At 50.9% G+C, this 21466-nt stretch overlaps 3 protein-coding genes across 5 annotated transcripts; 2 read left to right on the top strand and 1 right to left on the bottom strand.

Annotated features, from left to right (window-relative positions):
- Window positions 1-133: 133 nt before the first annotated feature.
- On the top strand, window positions 134-7264 carry LOC121598969 (uncharacterized transmembrane protein DDB_G0289901). 2 transcript variants are annotated; one of them, XM_041926360.1, is made up of 6 exons: window positions 134-1579; window positions 2235-2329; window positions 2420-6393; window positions 6479-6649; window positions 6726-6896; window positions 6973-7264. In XM_041926360.1, exons 1-6 carry the CDS (start codon window positions 1203-1205, stop codon window positions 7120-7122), a joined length of 4938 nt encoding a protein of 1645 aa, XP_041782294.1. In that variant the 5' UTR covers window positions 134-1202; the 3' UTR covers window positions 7123-7264. The 2 variants fall into 2 exon arrangements, with proteins under 2 accessions (XP_041782294.1, XP_041782293.1); XM_041926359.1 differs by having other exon boundaries at window positions 2393-6393.
- Window positions 7265-7869: 605 nt separating this feature from the next.
- LOC121598970 (BET1 homolog) lies at window positions 7870-8608 on the bottom strand. Its single transcript, XM_041926361.1, has one exon. It carries the CDS (start codon window positions 8340-8342, stop codon window positions 7983-7985), a length of 360 nt encoding a protein of 119 aa, XP_041782295.1. The 5' UTR covers window positions 8343-8608; the 3' UTR covers window positions 7870-7982.
- A 256-nt stretch (window positions 8609-8864) lies between these two features.
- Window positions 8865-10413, top strand: LOC121599821 (transmembrane protein 19). Of its 2 annotated transcripts, none has more exons than XM_041927906.1 (3): window positions 8865-9093; window positions 9168-9305; window positions 9375-10413. In XM_041927906.1, the coding sequence occupies exons 1-3, from the start codon at window positions 9087-9089 to the stop codon at window positions 10253-10255; spliced, it is 1026 nt and encodes a 341-aa protein (XP_041783840.1). In that variant the 5' UTR covers window positions 8865-9086; the 3' UTR covers window positions 10256-10413. The 2 variants fall into 2 exon arrangements, with proteins under 2 accessions (XP_041783840.1, XP_041783841.1); XM_041927907.1 differs by having other exon boundaries at window positions 8866-9084.
- Window positions 10414-21466: the final 11053 nt, after the last annotated feature.

Raw genomic sequence — 21466 nt, 5'->3', positions numbered from 1 at the left:
TTGTTGATTGATTCAAATAAAAAGTGCAGTTCAGTCGCCTGGATGACAAAACGGCATGTCCTAGAGATAAAACTTATCATGCTGTCTCACTCTATTAGCTTCGACCGAGCGCAAGGCAAAACGAAACAGCATGTTGGTTGTGTTCGTCGAAGGGTTTTTTTCTGCTTGTGATGGGATCAAAAATTTCCCTTTTTCTCGTTGGGTCCCACTGTGCGGAGCGGTTTTGACAGCAGCTTCGCTAGAAAACCCCTGTGTGCGACACCCGTAGCTTCGCTGAAAGCAGTGACCAACGCTCTCGGTAGTTGAGGGAAATGAGGCCGCCGTCGGTTTTCGATAGCAATATTATTTAGAACAGTGTGGCGCAGGTTGTGGTTGAGCAGAGGCTGAGGCCAAAATTCATCGTTTTTCCTCCTTTGTGCAGCGCGCTGCAATGCAGCGGAAAGTGTTCGGCAGCAGGGCAGCGAAGTAAAGAAGAATGGTGCTCAATCGCAGAAATGGCATTTCGTTGGGAAAAGTGCGCGCGAGCTGGCTGTGAAGTGATGGTGTTCCAAATTCTTTGAATGATTTTTCCCCCCGAAGCGAAGAGGAAAAGAAAGTGATATTTTTCCCCCCACTCGGTGGTGGAGGAGGTGCTAAAAACGGGATCAGCGTGCAGTGGTGGCCAGCGCAGGGGACAGCATTAGACAGCGTTGTTGCGTGTTTCGGGCCCAAAAGCGGGCGGTATTGCCAAAAAAGGTATAAGCGAAAAGAGAAAAGAGAAGAAAAAAAAACGTTGACTGAAGAATTTTCCCTCGTCGTGTGCGGTGAAGAGGGGGAGAGCTTTGTGTTCGCGAAAGAAGAAAGCACACACAACGGGAGGGAAATAATCGCGAGAACGCCATCTGCTGGTGTGCGTGAGCGCGCAGTGTTTTGTGGGCTTTGACGGAGTGTGCGTGTGTGTGTGTGTGTGTGTTGGCGAGCGCGGACGTGTGTGTAGGGACGTGTGTAGAAAGAATTTTTATTTACTAGCGTGTCGCGCGCGGATTGTGACGGTGTGTCTCTTTGCTCTAGTGAGAAGGTTGGTGCTGGCAGAAGTAGTTTTTCCTCCTGTGCCGAACAAGAAACAAAGCGCGTCCCAAAAGCTTGGCTAGCTTTTCGTTTTTCGCGGTGAAGTGGTGGAGAAAGAGCAAACGGTGGAATAGAGACTGCAGCTACGCAACAAAATGAGCACACCGGATGCTGGATCGACTGGTGGTGGTGGTGGAGGGGCAGGTGGCAGTGCTGGTGGGACAGGAGGAACCGTTGGCGGTGGTGGGGCAGACAAAACTGCATCCTCCGGTTCGGTGAACGTGTCTAAGACGTCGTCCTCAGTAGGCGGAACAGTAGCAGCAGTAGCAGCAGGAGCGGGTGGAGGGACAGCGGGAGGAGGTCAGCTGAGTGCAACGGCTGTGGTTGGCGGTGGTGCTGGTGGTGGTGGAGGAGGCGGCGGTGGTGCTGGCGGAGCCACGGTGACCACCACAACGATACCGATCGATTTGGCCTCCGCGTCGAAGGTTTTGGTGCGCCCGGAGAAGACGACGATGTCCACCACAACGTACAGGTTAGTGTGCAAAAGGGGGCAAGCAGCAGCAGGAGAAGGAGCGATACGCATTTTTTGGCCGCCACGAAACGCGTCACGGCCGTGTGCTGGCGAGCGTGTGCGGCTGTGTGCGTGTGAAGTGGTAAAATCAAACTCACACACACACTATGGCAGCCATCATTGCTCCGTAACACGCACACACGCTCACGGGATGCTCTAATTCGCATCAAACGAGAGTGGGATAGCGATAGGGGGAAAGAGCGAAAAGCGATATGGCGAACGCGAGAGTTAGAAAGAGTGAGAGAGAAGGAGGGAGAGCGTGAGAGCAAACTGGTTCTTATCAAAGGAGGATTTATTTTTATTATTATTTTGCATCGAGTGTCAGCGAACATTAGTTTTGCAATTCCCACAAAGGGTGTATTGCCGTGTGAGAGGTAGGGTGCTGTGTGGGCCAAGTATTTCCCAACCACAGTTTTCCATTGATTTCTGTTGAGGCTTTAAACAACTCTTTGTTTGATGTAAGGGATATATTCGAAAAAATCTCATTTTCTAAATAATTGACATGATTGTAACAAAAAGTGAGTTTCTGTTGTAAGATTTTCTTTGGGCCATTCAATAATTTCCCCCTCCCTGCCCACACATTCATTCGGCTTTTTTCTTTTCTCTCGCCCCGCAGATTCGGCTCAACGCCCGGCAGCCAGATGCGTGTCGTAATTCCAAGCAGTGCCGCGCAGCAAACCTTCTACCGGCAGCCGGCCAACATCAAACAAGGTAAAGGGCCAGTGCTGGCTGCATCCGCTACTCGCTGGCATATGTGTATCAACTCTCAAAAAGTGTTCCCCTCCACCCATCTACTTGCAGATGCGACGACGACGAACCGCACGCAGATCAGCACCCTGCCGGGGGCGCGCACCGTCACCCAGACGGCCTCGCTGACGGTTTCGCGGCCTCCACCGACCATCCCGCCGACCACCGTGTCCTATCACGTGTCGAACCGCGTCTCGGCCACGCCGGTCGTGGCGGCCAACCTGCAGGCCACGAGCCGGGCCACCATTAACGGGCCGATTCGCATCACGACGCCCCCGATACAGGGGGCCAACCAGGGCGGCGGCAACACGACCACGTACGTGCAGCGGCAAGCACCGACGGTCGTGCCGTCGCGCAGCGTCACCTCGTCCGGCACGCCCACGGCCGCTACGATCATTTCGCAGAGCAGCAGCGGCGCCACGACGACGCTCGTGCCCAACTTCCAGATGTCGACGCCGCTGTTCCGGGCGGGCGGCATCGGGACGGGGACGGGCCAGACGGTGACCGGTGCACCGCGGGCGCGCGTCGTCACGCAAACGACCCTGTCCGCCAATCACCACCAGGTGGCGGGAGTGGCCGGCAGCACGGGCGGAGGTGCAGCAGGCGGGGGAGGCGGTGGATCCGCCGTCGGCAACAGTGGAGGAGCGTCCGGAGCGGCGCAGCAAGCAGTCGCAATCAGCTCGGCCGGTGGTGGTGGTGGTGGAGGTGGCGCAAGTGCAGTAGCCTCGAGCGGAGGCGGATCCGGCGGCGGGCAATCGCAAGCATTCGTAGCGACATTGTCGGCGGTGCTGCAGGGCCCCCGCCAAGTTTCGACGCTGCTCTACACGAATAATAGCAACGCGCAGCAGTACACGATTGGGCCGAACCAGCAACGGTTGGCGCTGACCACGACCCTTTCGCCCCAGCGGCCCCAGGCAACCGTTACGACCGGCATCCGGCCGACGATTCAGCGACTCCCGACCTCGGGCATACGCGTCAGCACGGGCAGCCTGAACTTCCGCTCCCCCGTGCTCGCTTCCACGACGGTGCTGACGACGATCGCTTCGAGCACGGGAACGGTGGGCACCGTTACCAACAGCCAACAGCAGCAACAGCAGCAACAGCAGCAGCAACAGCAACAGCAGCAACAACAGCAGCTCCAGCAACGCACCGTCACCGCGACGGGTGGTCCGGGCGGAGCGACCGCCATTTCGAACGCCATCCCGGCACGCATCATACAGGTGCAGAACCCACCGAGCGGTGCGACCGGCACGGCCCAGATCGTGAACCGGCTGCAGACGAATCTGGTAAACATACAGCCGCTTATTGTGAGCAACAGCCGGCTGCCCCAGAGTGCCCTCCAGCCCGGCATCACGATCGCGCAGGTCGGGAAGCTCACGCAAGTCGCCACGGCTGGCAGTGGTGGGGATAGTGGTGGTTCGGGGTCGGGCAACACGGGCGGCAACTCCGGGACGACAACGCTGCAAACCGCCACCGGACAGCAGATCGTCGTCAGCACGGGTGGTGCCGGTCCGGGTGGTGGCGGTGGTGGTTCACCAGCGACGGCCATTATCGCTGGCAATCTCATCACGGCGAACCATCCGGGAGCGGGCGGGAATGCTGGTGGCGCTCAAACGACCCACCAGGGGCAGATAACGCAAATCGTGAACGTTAATGCCGGCCAACCGACGGTGGTTTCGGCGGCCGTCAGCAGCGGACAGCAGCAGCAGCAAATTGTCACCGTTAGCCAGGCGGGAGGAGGATCGGCAACGACCGGGACAGTTATTCCGTTGCCACTGGCGCTCACGAGCGCACGGAATGTTGGCGGCGGCGGTTCGAATGCGCACAGTCCGCTCAGCATCGTGACGGGTGGAATTGTGCGGACGGCCGGAGGTGCTACGGGAGCTGGCGGTGTTTCGGGCAGCTCGACCTCCATCGCGTCCGTGTTGCCGATTGCGAAAGTCACGCCCCAGCAACAACAAACGCTGGTTTCGATGGATTCTGGCTCCAGTGGTGGTGGCGTTACGCAGCATTATTCCGTCGCGAGCAGTGGCGGCGTTTCTGGTGGACCTTCGCTGTACATTCAAACGCGTCCCGGTGGTCCAGGATTGGCTGGGGCCGTTGCGGGCAAAGCGGTGGGTGGAGCAACCGGTGCAACACTGAGCGTCGTTTCGTCGGGATCGTCCGGTGGTGGTGGTGCTGGAACGGGTGGCTCCGCTGCTTCCGCAACCACCTTCCTCCCAACGTCAACGTTCTACTATGAGCGGCTAACGTCTTCGCCGGCCACCAGTGCACCCTCCTCGACCGCGGCCGTAACCATCTCGTCCACCGGCATCCCGGTATCGTCCGCCACGTTCGTACAGGCCGTAGCTGCGTCCTCATCGTCCTCCACCATCACGACAGCGAGTGCAATCAGTGGACCAGTTTTCTCCATTCCCGCTTCGTCGAGTGTCATCAACAGCAGTGGCGGGGGTGGTGGTGGTGGCAATACAACCGTTGTCACTGTGGCCGCTGCTGGCAATCCAACCCTTGCGCCGTACGGCGGCACCGGCTCGTTTGCGATCGTGCAAGCTTCCCCGGCCGGGTCGGGCGTTGGTGCTCGCACAGCCACCCTGGCCACTGGGCCAATCCATGGAATTGTGCCCGCGTCCGTACAAACCGGTGCTGGCAGTGGCACCACCGCTAACATTGTGTCCGTATCGCAACCAACGACCGGGGGCGCATCCTCCACCACGACGCAGATCGTGCCCATACGGTTCCACTCCCAGATGGTCGTGGATAGCAGTGGGCAGACACAACAGATCATTGTTTCGAGCGGTGGTGGTGGTAACGCTGGTTCTGGAGGCGGTCCGACCAACATCGTGCCGATCATTCCCGTCGGTACGAGTGGTGCAACGGCCGTCGTTACCGCGACGACAAAGCAACAATCCTCCCAGCAGGATTCACCGCAATCGAGCATTCTGCGCAAGCGGACACTCGTGGAGACGGCGGGCGGCACGATCAAGGCGACACCGGTCGGAAAGGATCTAACCGCAGCACTGATGGCAGTGGAGCGGGAACGTGTGCGGGAGCAGCAGGACGCCCAACATCTCATTCTACAACAGCAGCAGCAGCAGCAACACCACCACTTGGTGACGGAATTGCGAGACTTGGCCAATGCGTCACCGTTACACCATTCGCGGCCCCCGTCGACCGACGGCTCGACGACGGTCAGCGCGACCTCCAGCCCCGGTCTGGACGAGCAGGAAGAGGAAGAGCTGCGTGCGCAAGCATACGCAAACCGGGCCAGCAATGCCATATCGGGAGACGGCCACTTTAAACCCGTCCAGGATGAGCATCACTTCCTGCAGCAACAGCAGCAACAGCAGCAGCAACACCATCGGGAAATTCTCTCCCTCCACTGTACGGAAAGCTTCCCGACCAATCTCGGCACCAGCACAACGCTGTCGGTGGTTCCGATACCGAATCATAACATCTCGCTGGTGTCGATCGGTGGTGGCGGTGCCGCCGGTAACGCTAGCAACGGTGCAGGAGGAAGCTACGAGCAGTCGCCTCGGAAGAAGGCACGCAAACAGCTGCTCCTACCGATGACGGACGGGCACCATCATCATCATCATTTGCCACCGTTGAAATCGAACTCGTCTTCCTCCTCCTCGTCGTCCTCCTCCTCCGTCATGACAAACTCGTCCACCTCGTCGGCGGGAACTGTCGGAGGCGGATCGCAGCAGTATCTGAATGCGGGTGGAGGAGCGCCCGACGACGAGCGGATGGACACGAGTGGCAGTGGACTGGTGGTGCTTGGCAATGCTCCGACGGGTGGATCTACGCCCGGAAGCAATTCCTCCAGCCTCGGCCATCATCACGCGAATGCGAACAAGCACAGCGGCTCGTCGATGAATAATAGTATGCACAATAGCAACAACGTTCGCATGGATCCACCGTCCGGGTCGGTGTCGGGCGCGCCAGGCGGACCAAACAATACCATCTCGGTGGTGACGGCGCGACAAAACGTGGCGTTACGGAAGCCAAACAACCTTAGTTTATTGCAGGTGAGTACTATTGAAGGAGTGGGATCTTGGAAATGGAGTAACGTTGGAATGCTAATTGAAATTTTCTTGTTTTGTTGCATCACAGTCTTACAAGCAAACGTGGAAATCGGCCAACAATCACTTCCAGCGGTACACCGACGTGAAGCAGCGTGAGGAACGGCGCCCCACGGTGATGGACATTGCCAGCCAGTCGCACATTCTGCAAAAGCTGAACGGCTGGAAGATTTACCATCTCAGCGCACAAATAGAGGATCTGGTAAGCGATTTCGTATGGGAGATGTATGAAGAGATGTAGTGTCACTAAATGCCTCCTTACGTTTCATTCTCTGCAGTGCGATCTTGAATCTCAAGCTTACGGCGAGCTGGGGCAAATGTTACGTGCAATGGAGAATGGCAACAGCAGCAGCAGCAGCACAAACAGCAGTAGCAATAGCAGTGGCAATGGAAGCAGCACGCCGACTAAACCCTCGGCAGAAGTCGAACGCATCAATGAGCTGTTGAAGGTAAGCAGTAGAGGCGTGTGTGACTAATGATTTCCCACTCGGCGGCTTACCCAATATTCTTGATTCCCCTACACAGGGCAACATGCAGCGCAGTAAAATCATCATCGACGGTATCAATGATGCGCGCACACAGATAATGAAAATTTTCAAACACAAACCGCATGTGTCGGACATCATTCTAAGGTGCGCCTCGAAGCGGAACTTCAAGAAGCGGGAGAAAACGTAAACGGTGCAAGGGGCGGCCTTACACATATCGGTATTTAACGGTTGAAGAGACTACCTGCTGGTTGGAGCGGTGTGGTGTGTAAGTGGTGTAATGTTGTTCTTCAGTTCTTAGCATAAAATGCAGTGTGCGCAAATTTCTTAAAGTGTAGAGTATTTTAGGCCGCTTTTAGCATACAAACACAAAACACAAGCGCTCTTGTAGTAGTTGTATAGGATTATTTTAATAGAAGCAATTGCTATTGATAGAGAGGGCGCACCGTGAAGTGCAACACCCCACATTTGAAACCCAATAACGTGTCATATACTGCAGCGTGTGTACATAAGATCAGTGAATATAGTTTTATCTGTTTCCACCCCATCATATAATTTCCTACTTGCTCATAATCTCCCGCACAAAAGGGAGAAAAGAAAGTGTTGTGAATTTTGTAAAATAGCAGCAAACCTCTCACACACGGACCGGTAGCAGTAGTAGTATTTGTGATTAGTAGGGAAAGCAAAATGATCCTTTTTACTTGTATAAATGACCGTGACCGCTTGCAGGATCAAAAGTTATGTTTTTTTTTGTGTGAGTGATAAGCAAGATTTAGGCTGTAAGGGCTATAATTTAAGTTCAAACAACAAATGTGTCGCACTGATTGCGTCATGGCAGAAAATGTTTTGAAAATAAAACGTGTAGATAATACTTACGAAAACGAAAGAGCATTTGAACATTTTGCAAAGAAAAAAAAAACGCACATACACACATTCGAATATTAAGCATAGTTGCGTACATAATTACTTTAATATAACAATCATTCGTATCGTTGGTGTGATAGTGTGTAAATACAAAAATATGAAACGGGAGGGAAGTCACGTAAACTACTATCGCAGCTTCAGCACAACATACAGCACGAAAAACACGGCCAGCACAAAGAGAAACATGTAGCACATGTAGTTCCGGTGGCCGCCCTTCCCCAGCCGCACGACCCGGTTGATCGTATTCGACATGAAGCCGCCGGTCCGGTCCATATCCTCGTCGATGCCCCGCAGCAACCGGTCCTGGTACCTCACCTCGTTTCCGATGTCGATCGTGAGCGACTTCAGTGCTCCGATCTTTCCCTTCAGCTCCTCGGCCATGCGCTCGTTTTCCTCCTCGAGCGCATCATGGCCGGTGGCACTGCTGGGTCCGGCGGCCTGCTGCGGCAGCGGCTGGTAGCTGTAGCCGCCCTGCGTTCGACGCATTTTTCCGCCCGCTGTGCTCGATCCGGTATAGTTCGCCACCTTGTTGCCGTGAGATGGTACCGTGGGATGGTGCACTGGAACCAGCCAGGAGCGAGAGGTGGGGCGGCTTCAACTAAACAACCTCCACAATGGACAATCACATTAGAAAGCGGGCTTTTTTTATATAAAAATATTGCAACACTTTAATTGCTCGCTGCTGTACAATGGAACGAGAGCTGTGCAGATTTTGTGTACGCTGCAATATTTACAAAATTACTGCCGTCATCAGCTAACTGTCATCTGTCAGATTGGAATGACAGTCGGCGGAGTGGGTTGTGGTTCGATTATTCGTGCTGTTTACAAATGTTATTTTATTTGGTTTATCTATTTATTTATTCTCTATATGGCAGAATGAAGGCAAACTTATATAAAATGATATAATTAACTCGCTTGAAACATCAAACATTTCAAAGCATGTAAAGTTTTGGATCTTGTTGCAGCGCCCCGGTTAATCGAGTGGCCGCGGTATTACGCACACCAGAAGAACGCTCGCCTTTCCCACCGTCCCAAGCGCATCAACAAAACCAAAACATCCAAAAGTAAACAAAACATTCTTTTCTTCCTTTTTTCTCATACGAATTTGCCCGTGTTACGTGCCGTCCTGAGCAAGGTTCAATTAACTTATGTTAAACACATTCTACCAAAATCATTAGTCTCGAAAGGAAGGTTGCAAAAGTTCACATTAGCTGAGCGCCGGCCGTTTGTATGTGTGGTTCGAATTGCATTCCAAAAATGCGTCCTCCCAAAGTGGCATTTACTCACAGCGTAAACTTTCTCTTTTTTTAGGCATGACCGGGCACAAAATGCAGGAAAGTACGATCTACCAGTTTCTGCCAGTGTTGCTATGGGGGCTTGCGGTTCCACTGTCCATGTTTATGTGGATCGGCAATGTGGCCTACTCGAAGATAGCAAGCGATGGGTCGAGTAAGTAGAGCCCGTTCCCGGCATCAAACCGGCACAACGAATCTAATGCTCATTCTCCTCCTTTTCCAGCTGATAGTATTATTCCACCGACCCGCTGGCTGTTTTCCGTGCTCGTGCCCCTGCTGCTGATGGTGTACGGGTTGCGGCGCAAGGGTGTGAACAGATCCGGCGCCGCCTTTGGGCTGGCCTGCGCCGTGATTCTCTCGATAGCATCGCACGCGTTTCTCGCCTGTCTGGCGGCGTTCTTCTTCAGCTCGAGCCGGGCGACCAAGTTCAGGGGCCACGCGAAGCGTAAGTTTGAGGAAGATTTTAAGGAGGGCGGCCAGCGGAACTGGGCCCAGGTGATCTGCAATGCGGGCATGGCGACGCAGCTCGCGCTGCTCTATCTGCTCGACTGCGGGTACGGCGAGCGGCCGATCGATTTCGTCAATCTGTACCGCTCCAGCTGGCTTGGGGTGGCGGTGATGGGTTCGTTCGCCTGCTGCAACGGTGACACGTGGGCCAGCGAGCTGGGCACGGTGATTGGGAGCGGGGATCCGATACTGATCACTAGTCGGAAGCGGGTGCCGCGCGGCACGAACGGGGCCGTTTCGTTGGTCGGGCTGGTGGTGAGCTTTCTGGGTGGCACACTGATCGGGCTGGTGTACTTCCTCACCGTGCGGTACACGGTGGAGGCGAACGTGTACCAGAACAGCCCGAACCAGTGGCCGCTGATCGTGTTCGGTGGGATAGCGGGTTTGCTGGGGTCGTTGGTGGATTCGCTGCTCGGCGCTACGCTGCAGTACTCGGGGCTGAATGAGCGAGGGCATATAGTGGAGCGACCCGGGAAGAACGTGCGACACATCAGCGGGGTACGCATTTTGGACAACCATAGCGTCAATCTGATCTCGACGATCGTGACCGGCATCGTGATGCCCTCGATAGCGATGAATCTCTGGCCAATGTTCTGAACCGGACGGATGGGCAGGTAGGTAGGTAGGGTAGGTTGGGCGCGTACACTCGAACCCTGTTTTCGCTGTAATCAGTGAGCAATCGGAGGCAAACAGATAGTTTTACTTAAGTGACTTAATTTCTAACGGTGTGGCCAGCTAATACATTTTGAAACGAAGATCGAACGGCGGGCGAAGTTATTTTGATTTGAGAAAGCAGTCTAATAGTTGTACATTATTCCTCGTTTGGCATGTAACTTTCAACCAATTACCCTTTAAAGGCCAGAACACACAAAGAACAGCCAAAACAAGAGGGAATGCATTCCCACTTTCCATCCATCCATCCATTCAAATGTAGAGTCATTTTGCTCATGTAAATCAACACACTTTCCAACGAAACGGTCCTTGAAATTAACAGCCCCGGCACTGCTGTGTGTGTGTCGGTCGAGCCTGCAGCATGGGTAGTAAATGTTAATTAGGAGGATTCGCTCCAATTCCAATTCTGCAACCGTGTTGTTGCTTGTTCTCATTAAAAAACGCTACAAAAACTTTGTCTGTACCAGGGCTCATCTGTATTTTTCCCTCTCTCTCTTTTCTGTTGCCATTGCCATCGTTGTTGTTGATGATCCGCCGTTTCAAAGACATCAATCGGAAGGGTGGCTTTGAAATGCACACACACACACACGAGTCAAGCTGCTGTAGTGCAGTGCCTTTGTCGGCCATGTTGAGCGCTTCTGTCCCGGATACACGGATACATGGGAGGGAAACTTTTTTAATCATTCCCAGTCCCGGGCAGGATCTCGTTTGGGCAGGTCCCTTTGTATGCTGTTTGCTGCCGGCGGCGGTGCATTTTGAATTTGCAAATGTGGCGCTGCTGAAGGTGCAAATGAAGGTGCATTTTTAAAGCCACGTGTTGTTGTGCTGCTCGGGAAAAATGAGGGAGAGGTATGGGAATGTAATTTCAATTCGACAAAGCATCTTCCATCTAGCTACAGCTGTAGGAAGGAGAGTGTAATGGTTCCACCCAAGCAATCGCTCCGTTTTTGCTTGTGTTGAGGCTGTGGTGCAACGGTTTTTTTTTGGCCGCTGTCGTTGCTGTTGCTGCTGCAGCACTGTTGCTATGGAAGGGAAAAGTGGACGCGCCTGCTTGAACCGACCTGCGGTTAAGGAAAGTGAGTGCAAGGCGCGCGTGTGTTTGTACCGGTTTGCAGGTTGTGCGCTTAATATTCCGGGTTATGAATAATTTATGTGCCATCCCCGCTCAGCTCGTCCTTTGCTTTTGTTGTTCAAGGTCAGCTCCATCCACATCACGTCGTTACGATGCTTCGCAGGCGATGGAAAACCGATATAAAATAACAAACCGTACTGCCTTTGTTTTGCTTTCCTTCCTTCCGTGGCGGTGGAAAAAGTAGGACGATGCCGGACAAACACGGGTGTCGAACCGGGATGGTTCCGCGCCCGCGAAAGGGGGGGGGGGGGGGGGAGGGAATTAATGATGCACTTTTAATGTCGTCCGTTAGCTGTTGCTTCGCTCGATGCTGCAGCAGCACAACAAACCCACAAAAGGCAATAATAAATGTGTCGGAAAATGGGAGCGCGAGCATTCGGCTTTGTCTGGCGTGTTTTTCTTTGTATCACGTGGCGCACACGACAGGTGTTAAGATATTAATGTGCAGCTTTTTATTGGATTTGATGAGCGCGTTTCCACTGTTCCGTTTCGCGTGAAGCTTTGTGTGAGCCACAAATTGAAAAAGTGGTGAAACTAAAAAAAAAAAATGGTGGAAAGTATCAGACAGAAAATGGGTGGGGAAAATGGCTTCGTAAAAGAGGGGAAAAGCGTTCGTTCGTTCGTTCGACCCTTGATTTCCCCGCTTTTGCCGAAGCGATTGCGCCCTGTGAAATCGATGGGGCCATTGTTTACGTTCATTATCCTTTGCCGGGTCGAGGGGGAGATGAGCTTCGGGACTGTCAAACGGCAAAGGACGAGCCGCGTTGCCATGGTTAGCTGTTTCCAGCCCACAAGCTGCAAACACGCATCAAGCGGCCGAGTGTGACACTTGGTGCGGATGCGGATTGCAGCCATCCCGGGTTTGCGGGTTGGTTTCCTTCTTGCGCCTACGCTCGCGCAACAGAACGCGCAAAGCAGCCTGTTCACCGGTTTTTGGTGGAATTTAAAAGGGCAATGAAAATCAAAATTACAAGTATATTCCATCCCCACTGCCCGGGAGGGTTGAATGCCGAACTGGATGCTCCTGTTGCCATCGTTTAACCGTGGTTCGCTTCATATCTCGATTTTTTGTACTTTTATTCGCACGTCTTCTCCGTCGAGGGTGACTTCTCGGAAGCATCTCCATCTCCAAACACGAGCACGGTCACGGCAGCAGCAGCACCCGCATTATTTGGGTACGTGGAAATTTGTAATGAAGCCGAAGTATTTGCGGGGTGTGAGAAAGAATTCAAACGCGCAAACAGCGTACAGCGCGAAAGGCGATGAAGGAATGAAATGACGAGCTTTAAAAAAAGGAACGGCACGACCCACAGGCCGCTCAATTGAAAATGGCACCGGAATATGATTTCAATTTCGTTTCCTAATGGCATTTTGGCATGAGGTGGTGATGGCGATTGTTGCGCGGCAAGGGCACAGGTCGTCGCTTTCGTCGCGCACAGAGAATGTTGTTTCGCATGATGTATTGGGCGACGCGTTTTTCTTTTCGCAGCCACCGTGAAGTGCTTACAGTAGGTGAGGTGGAAAATGGAAAATGAAGAGCCAAATAATAAGAGGCCGTTTTTTTTGTTAGGTTCATCACGCGGGTACAGCAGTGGTTGAAGAAAAATTGGATCACCAGGGGAGCAAATAAATGGGTCCCGGTAAGAGTTCGGTGGAAAATTGCCACCCACCGGAAGCTTCTCGCATTCGTAAGCCGACCGCACACATGCGAGCAGTAAACCGCAGGCAATAGGCTTAGTGTTTAACGTATTGCGTGCCATTTCATTTCCATCTAAATGGCCTGAAAAGAGGCAGCTACAGCCACTCGTGCTACACTCTCCAGGAAGCTTAACTCTTTGCTTTAACAAGGCAAAAAAGATCCCAAGAATTCGGTCGTCTTTTGTACCGGTTCTTTTGTAGCAAATCTAATTTTAAAACATGTCTTCATGAAAAGGACCGATACCGAGTCGAATATATAATCAATTGATTTACCGTCCAGACGGGCGCGGTTGGAGCTTTCCGCTTGTTGAAGGAATCTTCGCTTGCCTTGTCCGAGGGATAAATCAATTGGAATTGCATCAAAATTAACCGTTCCTTCTTTTTTAATGGACATTTATAGCCTCGATCATCCATTTATTGGCACCGCATCAAACGAAGACCCGTCCGCTCCGCCCTGCTCCAACGCAGACGCATAATTGAGCATAATCCGCCGTAATGCAGTTTTAAAATTTATACTTTATGTACGTCAGCGCTTTGGTGGTGTTCGTCTTCAGCTCACCCGCTTCTGCTGCTCATTTCATCCCATTCTCATCTGCGGCAGCGTCTTTTGCTTGTTCGCCGAAGGCAAAGCGGATGTGTAGCAGCATGGAGCAGCAGCAACAGCAGCGCTCTCGTACGACCGAGCGGCTAATAAAATGCGGAAAAATCGCCATCATCGCGAATTGATTTATGATTATATACTCGCTGGCACAGACAAGAACTCACTCCAACACACATACACACACATAGGCGAACGCACAGACATGGAGGAAGAATTGCCAAAAGATGAGGGTAGTTTGAAATGATTCGAAGTAGGATCATAATCTTCTGCCCTTGTTCTCGCTTCACGCGCCCTAGAGGAAACAATGCGCCATTGTGTGGATGCCACCCTGGTGCTGGTGGTTCGGTCCTCTACCCGGATGTTTCACTCTGCTTAGCAAGTGGCTGGGTCGCCGGGACGGGGATGGGTCATAAAATTGATTCAGATAAAAGCAATTTTCGCCTCATAATTTCCACCACCAGATGCGCTGTGGGGTCGGAAATGGTGGCTTTTTTTGGGGGTGCTGCAGAAGGAGCATAGTTCTTTGTTCTCTTCGTGGATTGTTGCAATCTCTATCATAGCTTTACCATTAAATTAAATGTTAAATTTGTTACCCAATCATTTATTTGAAATGTATTTAAATTGAAAAAAACACTGAATTAATTTGTTTATCTAATCAGCATTAGCTTTCAGATCGATTAAGTCGTCCAGCACGGGTACAAACTGCACGGCGGCTTAGTGGCTTGTGCACCTTAACGAAAAGGTTCGCCGCCTGCGCTCCCTTCATCCCAGCCAATTTCCCTAACTGTTAATTAAATCCACGCCCCGACAATTGTTCCCGGAATACTTACGCTCAATTTCTGCTGGCTCTTTGCGGCCCTTTGCTGCATTCCGGGAAGCTTTTCTCGAGGGAATGCGCTGCACGCTGACCGAAGTCTAACCATTTCCGGAAACAGCAAGCTCCTGCTGTGGGAAAACCCCGCAAACCGCCTACGGACGGCACTGCTTGTTGCGTTTGTTGCGAAGAGAGGAAGGCTGCACAGTATAATAAACTATGCCGAAGGATATTCCCTCGCATACTGGCACTGTGTGTGCGGGGGCACCGTCGTGTCTGTAAGAAAAGCTCCTGTGGACGGCGTTCGACGTGCTGGGAAGGAAGTAAATCTCATTCGTAAGATCGGTGCACCAACTTTTCCCATCCTTAGCTGGAAGAAGACGCAAAAGGACGGGTTCGAGCTCTAAAGTCGGGAGCGAGAAAAATCGATAAACCAGACTAGACAGACAAAGATCTGCCGGTTTGTAAGTATTTGTGAGTGTGTGTGTGTCTCGTGCGCTTTCCCGGTCCTGAGTTTCCAGTCACATCCTGTCTTACGCTGTGGGAAAAACGGGACGCGCACCGCAAACTGCAACTGAGCAGCCAGTTGCGGAACCCATTTTGTTGGTCGGGGAAAACTTTATTCCCTACCTTCCCTAACACGCTTTCCGCAGTACAACGATGCTTGATACGTGGTAAAAGCTAGAGGCGTGCGCCCAACAGTAAATTGTACCGTCGGCGTTCGACGAGGAAGTGTAAAGACTATCTTGGCGAAGGAATCTTTCCGCTAAAGTTTGCCCATGGTGCTGGTGCTCCTTGGGCGGATGCAAAACCAACCAGAAGCAGAAGTAAAAGGAGCATGTAAAGCACACAAAAAACCCTTAAAAACCGAACGAATCCTTCCCCGTTGTGGAGAAACATTTTTCTTTGTGTTTTTTCGTCCCATTTTCCTATCCGAACTCGGACAGCAGAAGTGTGCTGTGCCTGTGGACCGGGGCGCACCAAGTGGGTAAAGTCTATTAGTTTTTAATTAAATTTTACATCCGAACACAGCGGTAAAGGACAATTGGCAGCGAAAAGCGATCGCCCGGTGACAACTTTATTCGAAAGGCGTTTGTGGGTGCGGATGTTGTTGGGGACGGGTCAGGCTTTCCATTTTTATGAGAAGAACTTGCAAATAAAAGTGGATGGTGTTTGATTTTTAATGAACGGCCCATGAAGGTCTCCGGTGGTTAAGGTTTTCCTTTTGGTTTGTTTTACCTTTTGGAGGCCTTTTGGAGAGTGGAATGGAGGAGCCTCTTCTCGGGAATTTGTTTCTACTGACGAGACGAGTTGAGATGTTATGCTAAAAGTGCTTCAAAGAGCAACATTAAATACATTTCACATCAGTCATAGCTTCAAACACGCTTACGAAGGAGGTGAGTAGCGCTAAAGGGAAAACAAACTCACTGAACCACTAAATACGGTGTATTTAGCTTTATGTAAGAAAATTGGAGAATTCGGAAGAGTTTTTTTAGTGTGTTCACTATGGTGCAATACACTTGAAATCGATCCGTTTTCCCGTACTACGGCGAAGATGAAAAAACAAACTTACCAGTTACTACCCTTTTTGCTATCCAAAATGCTCCCAAAATATTGCCCAATGGTGGCTTTTGTACTGCAAAACAGCGAAGAGTAAGAATGGAAAGGCTCCATCTTGGAATGGCCTTACGGACCATTTAAGCTAAAACCCCCTGCAGGTATGCAAATTGCATTCGACAAGACAATTTTCCACCCCATATAATGCAACAGCAATCCGCTTACGCTCCTCCTAATCGCGTACTCTATTGATTGCCTTAACCTTGCTACCTACGCATTCAAGCTAAAGTTGCTGACGAGTTTATTGAAATTGCCTCAAACCGTTATCGATAGGCAAACAATAACCCACACCGTAAACAGTACCCACAGCTTTGGCATATCCTTCCTGTTTGCTAGCGCTGCACTCCAAAGGTCGTGATTGTTTTGTTTGCGGCGGGAGGAGTACGTAAACCCTTCTTCTCACGCTCGAACGAAAAGACCGGATGAAAGTCGTCTACTGCAGCGTTAAAATAATAACCCCTTCCCGCCGTTTATGGGGCGCTTAATCGAGCTGAGTTGGCAGTAAAATTGCAGCCAGTGCACCGTGCACATATCGTGTGCGGTTATCGATAGCAAATTGTATCCTCCGGGGGAGTGGGAAAATAGCAGCACTGCAGCCCTGGGTTGCATGGGAAAGTTAACTGAGCAAACAGCTGCAACGGTGGTCGTCCGGCAATGGGAGCGAAGTAATCCGCCCCGGTAGTGATAGTGAACCGACGCTCCGATGCCGTTGATACTGGCTGATTGAACGATTAACTATGGGATTAGTGTAGCGCCTTTGGTGTGAAATGTTTCAATGAAAGGTTTCACCTGAGTGAACACATTGCCCAGGAAATCATTTGTAGCAGTAAATGGCGCCATTTTACAATCAACGAAAGGAAATAAAGCATAAAATAAAACGGTGGCTTGTTTTTTCTTCCCAGTTTTTGCTTTGCATCACACTCCCTGCTCATAGTGTAAGCTGTGAGGGCAGCCATGCGATCACCCTGCACGAGCGTGAACCTGTTCCGCCCATCATCAGCTCGTTACAGCGATACGGCCACATCCTGCGGTTTGACATTCGAGCCAGTGTTTATTAGTGGCCGCATGTCGATGAGCTTAGTGCAGTGTTGCTGTATTGCTGCGTGAGGCAAACAATTTGCATTAACTCCATCGCGCTGCACACGCTGTTTACTAAGGGCGGGGCGTAAGTGCACTTCCCGGTCAACAGGCAACCATTTTAACCGTTATCAGGCACCTTCCAAGTTCAAGCAGGCGGACGACCGCGGGGCCCGATGCTTTCTTCGCGGGGTGTTGCACTTTCAGCATTGCGTTGGAATGGCGAAGATGCAAAAAGAAAAAAGAAAAACCACTCCCTTCAGCTTTCATAACAGCACTACGGAGAGTCGCACAAAATCCACATCGTCCGCGGGCAAAGCGGTGAGTAGTGAGCCAACCCTGCCCTCCCCTTGCTTTGAGCTGATAAGCGCAAGCTTGGCGTAAAGTGCAAATAAAAGTCACACAGTGCAGCGCACTGATGATATCATCAACGCTGTGTGTTTTTGCCTTTACCATTTGTTTTATCTGCCGCTGCAACGAGTGCATAAAACAAACAAAGTGGTTTCTTTCGGTGGCACCGCGGACTGTATATGTGGGTGAAAGCTTCCCAGTGATTTGATGGTCTTACTTTTATTGAGGTTTCACAGCGATCCCGGTGATAAAAAGGGAAATAAACGGGCCAATGGTCGAATGCAATTTAATTGCCAGGCGCTGAACCGAGCACAGTGCTGGCTGTTTTTTTTTACCAGTTCGGTGCGGAAGAACTCACTCTCGGAATGCGTGATCATCGGCATTAAATTGTATGGTTGGACAGTGTGAGTATGGTGCATTTATGTAAGGACCGCAAAACTACATAATTAAGACGAGTTTGTTGTGCGCTGTGCATACCTTCAGGCGGATTCGGAAGAAGTGCAGCGCAGCCATTTCATCGCTCTTCAAACACACTCAAGATGTATTGCGATACCCAAAATCGATGTAGAAGAAAGAGCAAACACAGTCCCTTACTTCTAACGCATACTTTAAGCGTCCGGACGACAACCCGCTTAAAATTAATTGAAGTAAATTGGAACGTTTTTCGGAACTTTAATTCAATTTTTACGTTAAACCTCTCCAACAGCATCGGTAGCGTAATCCAATTCAACACATTGGGACGGTTCAAGTGAACCACCGAGCGACGGCGTTCGACGAAATTGGATTGTACTTAAACCGCGAATCGTAGAGCAACGTCTCCTCCAACGCGTAAAGCTTTCCGTTGTTGTGTAGCTCGGTGTCGTCTGCCGTATGATGCGAGCGTGTTTATCATCATTGCCGACTTGGAAGGATTTATGTTGCAGTGGCAAATGATTAAAAAAAGAACGCGAGCTGAAGAGATTCCTAGGAAAAATGTGATGTTGACTGTACGTTAAGCGTGGTGCTTCCAATATCTCTTTGGTTTGAGTGGCGAGGAGGGTTGCAGTAGCACACTGATGAAATTTGCTGTAAATCGATTGGTAAACTGTTAAGAGGTGGGAGCTTCATGCAGAGAACTCCGAACTGGGCAGGATACAATTAACCGGGGGGGCTGTTCGCTCCGCACGCAATAATATGCCGGTTGGATTAAGTTTCCGATGCTGTGATGCGTGCTTTTTTCCCGGAAAATCCACGAACTCTAACGCACGCAATCGAGCCCGCTGTGTGCCGATCGAGTTCCAAGCGCGTGTGTGTGGTTGATACGAAAATGTTATCACAACCAATTTCAATCAATCAATTGCCGCCTCCAAGTGGATGCGCGTGGCTCAGCCAAAGGGATTCCCATACGTTCTCATCATAACTTTAATGCCTTTCAGCGGCAGCACTGTTCCGGCAAACTCTGCCACACAGCCACGAAGTTCGGCCTAATATATTATCTTGTTCACGTTTGGTAGCTTTGGTGCCGAGGAGAAGCTTCAAACATTTGTTTAACAACACGTGTGCTAGTGTATAAGGTTGTGAGAAGGAAAAACTTGTTAAACACTTACACTAAACATGATCTATTAATATAGCAACACCTCGTATGATGAAGAAAGTTTTTCCTTCCCTTTTTTTCCATGCAGGCGAATTACTTGCAAGTCCTTAACACACCGGAGCAACAACAACACCCCGGCCTCAACCTATCATTCAGCCCCCCCCCCCATTCCAGCGTTCCAGGACATTGTACCATGGTTGTTTGTTTGTTTGATTGAAACCAATCGATGGATTGGCTGGCAAATATTGTTCTAAGGACGATGTGTTTCGTGTTACTACCCCCGCTCCGGGCGAGAAGGAAGCGTTTGCCATTTTCCCCCGACGCGCACTTGCCGGATATGAATGCTGCTTCGAGCGCAAACTGATTGACTTGTTTGGAGGTTATTGCTAATGGGGCAAGCGGTACTATTATTAGAGTTTCGGTGGTGTTCACATCACAAGCTGCACATGAGAAGGAAGGAAGAAACAAAAAAACCCTAAAAACATCGGATAACCGGCTTTGGAGATGGAAAAAGCAAACAGAAACCCACGTACACGATGTGACGTCAACCACAACAGAGAAATGGTTCCAGCGAAAAATGGCGCCCACTCGTGTGCGATAAGTTTGAGCGATGACTTTGTTTTACCTGCAATCGAGACGATCGGCTTAAAGGCAAAGTTGAGCGACTTATTAAAAGGCCACTTGAAAGGCCGTCGAATTGATGATGTGTGATGAGGGTTGCATACGCTCAGGAGGCAAAGGAAGCATTGACGAGGTCGAATACGCCTGACAGTATGCAATCTGTAGGGCAATGTTGTGTTACCCCTTTTTGGCTTTAATCGGTTTTAAACTGCTTACTTCCCTTGCAAGGTTGGAAGAAAGGAAAGTAACTCATCCGAGGACTACTTACACAAAAAAAAACCCAGTACATAAATCCCTTGTCCTTGTCAAGGTAAACAGGTAGCATGGTAGTCTTTGTATACAGCGCACCATTATCGTACCAGAACTAACACAAGCACCATCCGGTGGCACCATTGCAGTCGATTGGCCCCCGGGAAACAAAGACGACTTCGACAGACGCGGCACAAATCGAAACACAACTACACATGTAGACACCCTCCGCCCGTCCGCCCGCTGGCCCTACCCTGGTGAAACAGCAGAAATGACATCTTTCGTAATTGTTGGCGAAAAACTTTGTGCCACGGGGTGTGGCTCCACCACCATCGTTACCGTCGCCATCACAAAGGATGCAACAGTCGCCCGAAACGGCTCGAAACGGGGGCAAACTGTGTACGTTAAACTTTTCACCAACGTAACGGGTAGCAGCGGAATGGAGCGGTAAGATAAAAAACAATTTTATTTAATTATCCTCACCCAAAGGAGTGAGATAGAGAGGAAGCGGTGGCTAAGAAGCTGCTTGCGTATCGCACCAACACACAACTTTCGCCAGCGCGAAACAAAACATCCGAACGTCGAGCTGAGACACTGATAAAAGGTGGGTGCGATTTGCTTGGCTGCTTCATGGCTGGGCTGGCGAAGAGGAAAGCGAAGAAAGATGTTTGGATCGCTGGCATAAACTTTACAACTTAGTGGAGCAGAAAAATGAACTCACTCACCAGAAAAGGGATGGGGAGGGGGCGGTCTTTCATGTTTGTGTTCTAAACGGTGGCCCCTCCGTGCTTTGGTCGTGCGGAGTGCCCTTTATGACCGTCCTGGAATGCTCGGAAGAATCTGGTGCGGCTAAGTACCTGTAAAGATTGTCATCCATCAACCATGTGGTCAGAGCAATGTTTCGTTTTTTTAAAAGAAATTCGAATGAATTATTTACGAAAAAGGAGATTTTTCAACACAATTCCAAGACGATGAACGGCTCACTTGCATTCCTTTCTCGAGAAGCACCGGTCGCAGTCGGTGTTATTTTTCTTCCCCCTAACTAAACGATCAATAATAAGTCGTTCGAGCGCTTTTCTCCGCTTTTTGCTTGTCCAGAAACAAGATGAAAGAAATGGTCGCGTATCAAGACCAATGACCGTGTAGCGTCCTTTTGCTTTCGCCTCACCGGCACATCGAATTCTCATGTGGTGGTCATGCTCGGGCAAATTTGTATCGCTCGTATCGCAACATCACACCAATTAGCAATGCTGACCAGCAATCGTGCGATAACGCCCGGGGGACAGAGTCACCAAAAAAAAAACAGAAAGTGACACATTTTCCAGCCCATTGGGTGCTCTTCAAGCTGCGCTGGAGAAGGACGATGAGGTCAAAGAACAGGAGCAACGCCGTTTTTTTTTTGT

The sequence above is a fragment of the Anopheles merus genome, chromosome 3L (genome assembly GCF_017562075.2).
Source record: "Anopheles merus strain MAF chromosome 3L, AmerM5.1, whole genome shotgun sequence".
NCBI lineage: Eukaryota > Metazoa > Arthropoda > Insecta > Diptera > Culicidae > Anopheles > Anopheles merus.
Note: the sequence above shows the minus strand (reverse complement) of the source record. Positions and strands in the feature narration are given on the sequence as shown.

Excerpts from the sequence above, each read along its gene's own strand:
- LOC121598969 (XM_041926359.1), top strand. The coding sequence starts at position 1,203 with ATGAGCACACCGGATGCTGGATCGACTGGTGGTGGTGGTGGAGGGGCA. Across the intron at positions 6,394-6,478 it reads ACAACCTTAGTTTATTGCAG|TCTTACAAGCAAACGTGGAA; the intron begins GTGAGTACTATT and ends GTTGCATCACAG. Across the intron at positions 6,650-6,725 it reads GCGCACAAATAGAGGATCTG|TGCGATCTTGAATCTCAAGC; the intron begins GTAAGCGATTTC and ends CATTCTCTGCAG.
- LOC121598970 (XM_041926361.1), bottom strand. The coding sequence starts at position 8,342 with ATGCGTCGAACGCAGGGCGGCTACAGCTACCAGCCGCTGCCGCAGCAG.
- LOC121599821 (XM_041927906.1), top strand. Across the intron at positions 9,306-9,374 it reads GATAGCAAGCGATGGGTCGA|CTGATAGTATTATTCCACCG; the intron begins GTAAGTAGAGCC and ends CTCCTTTTCCAG.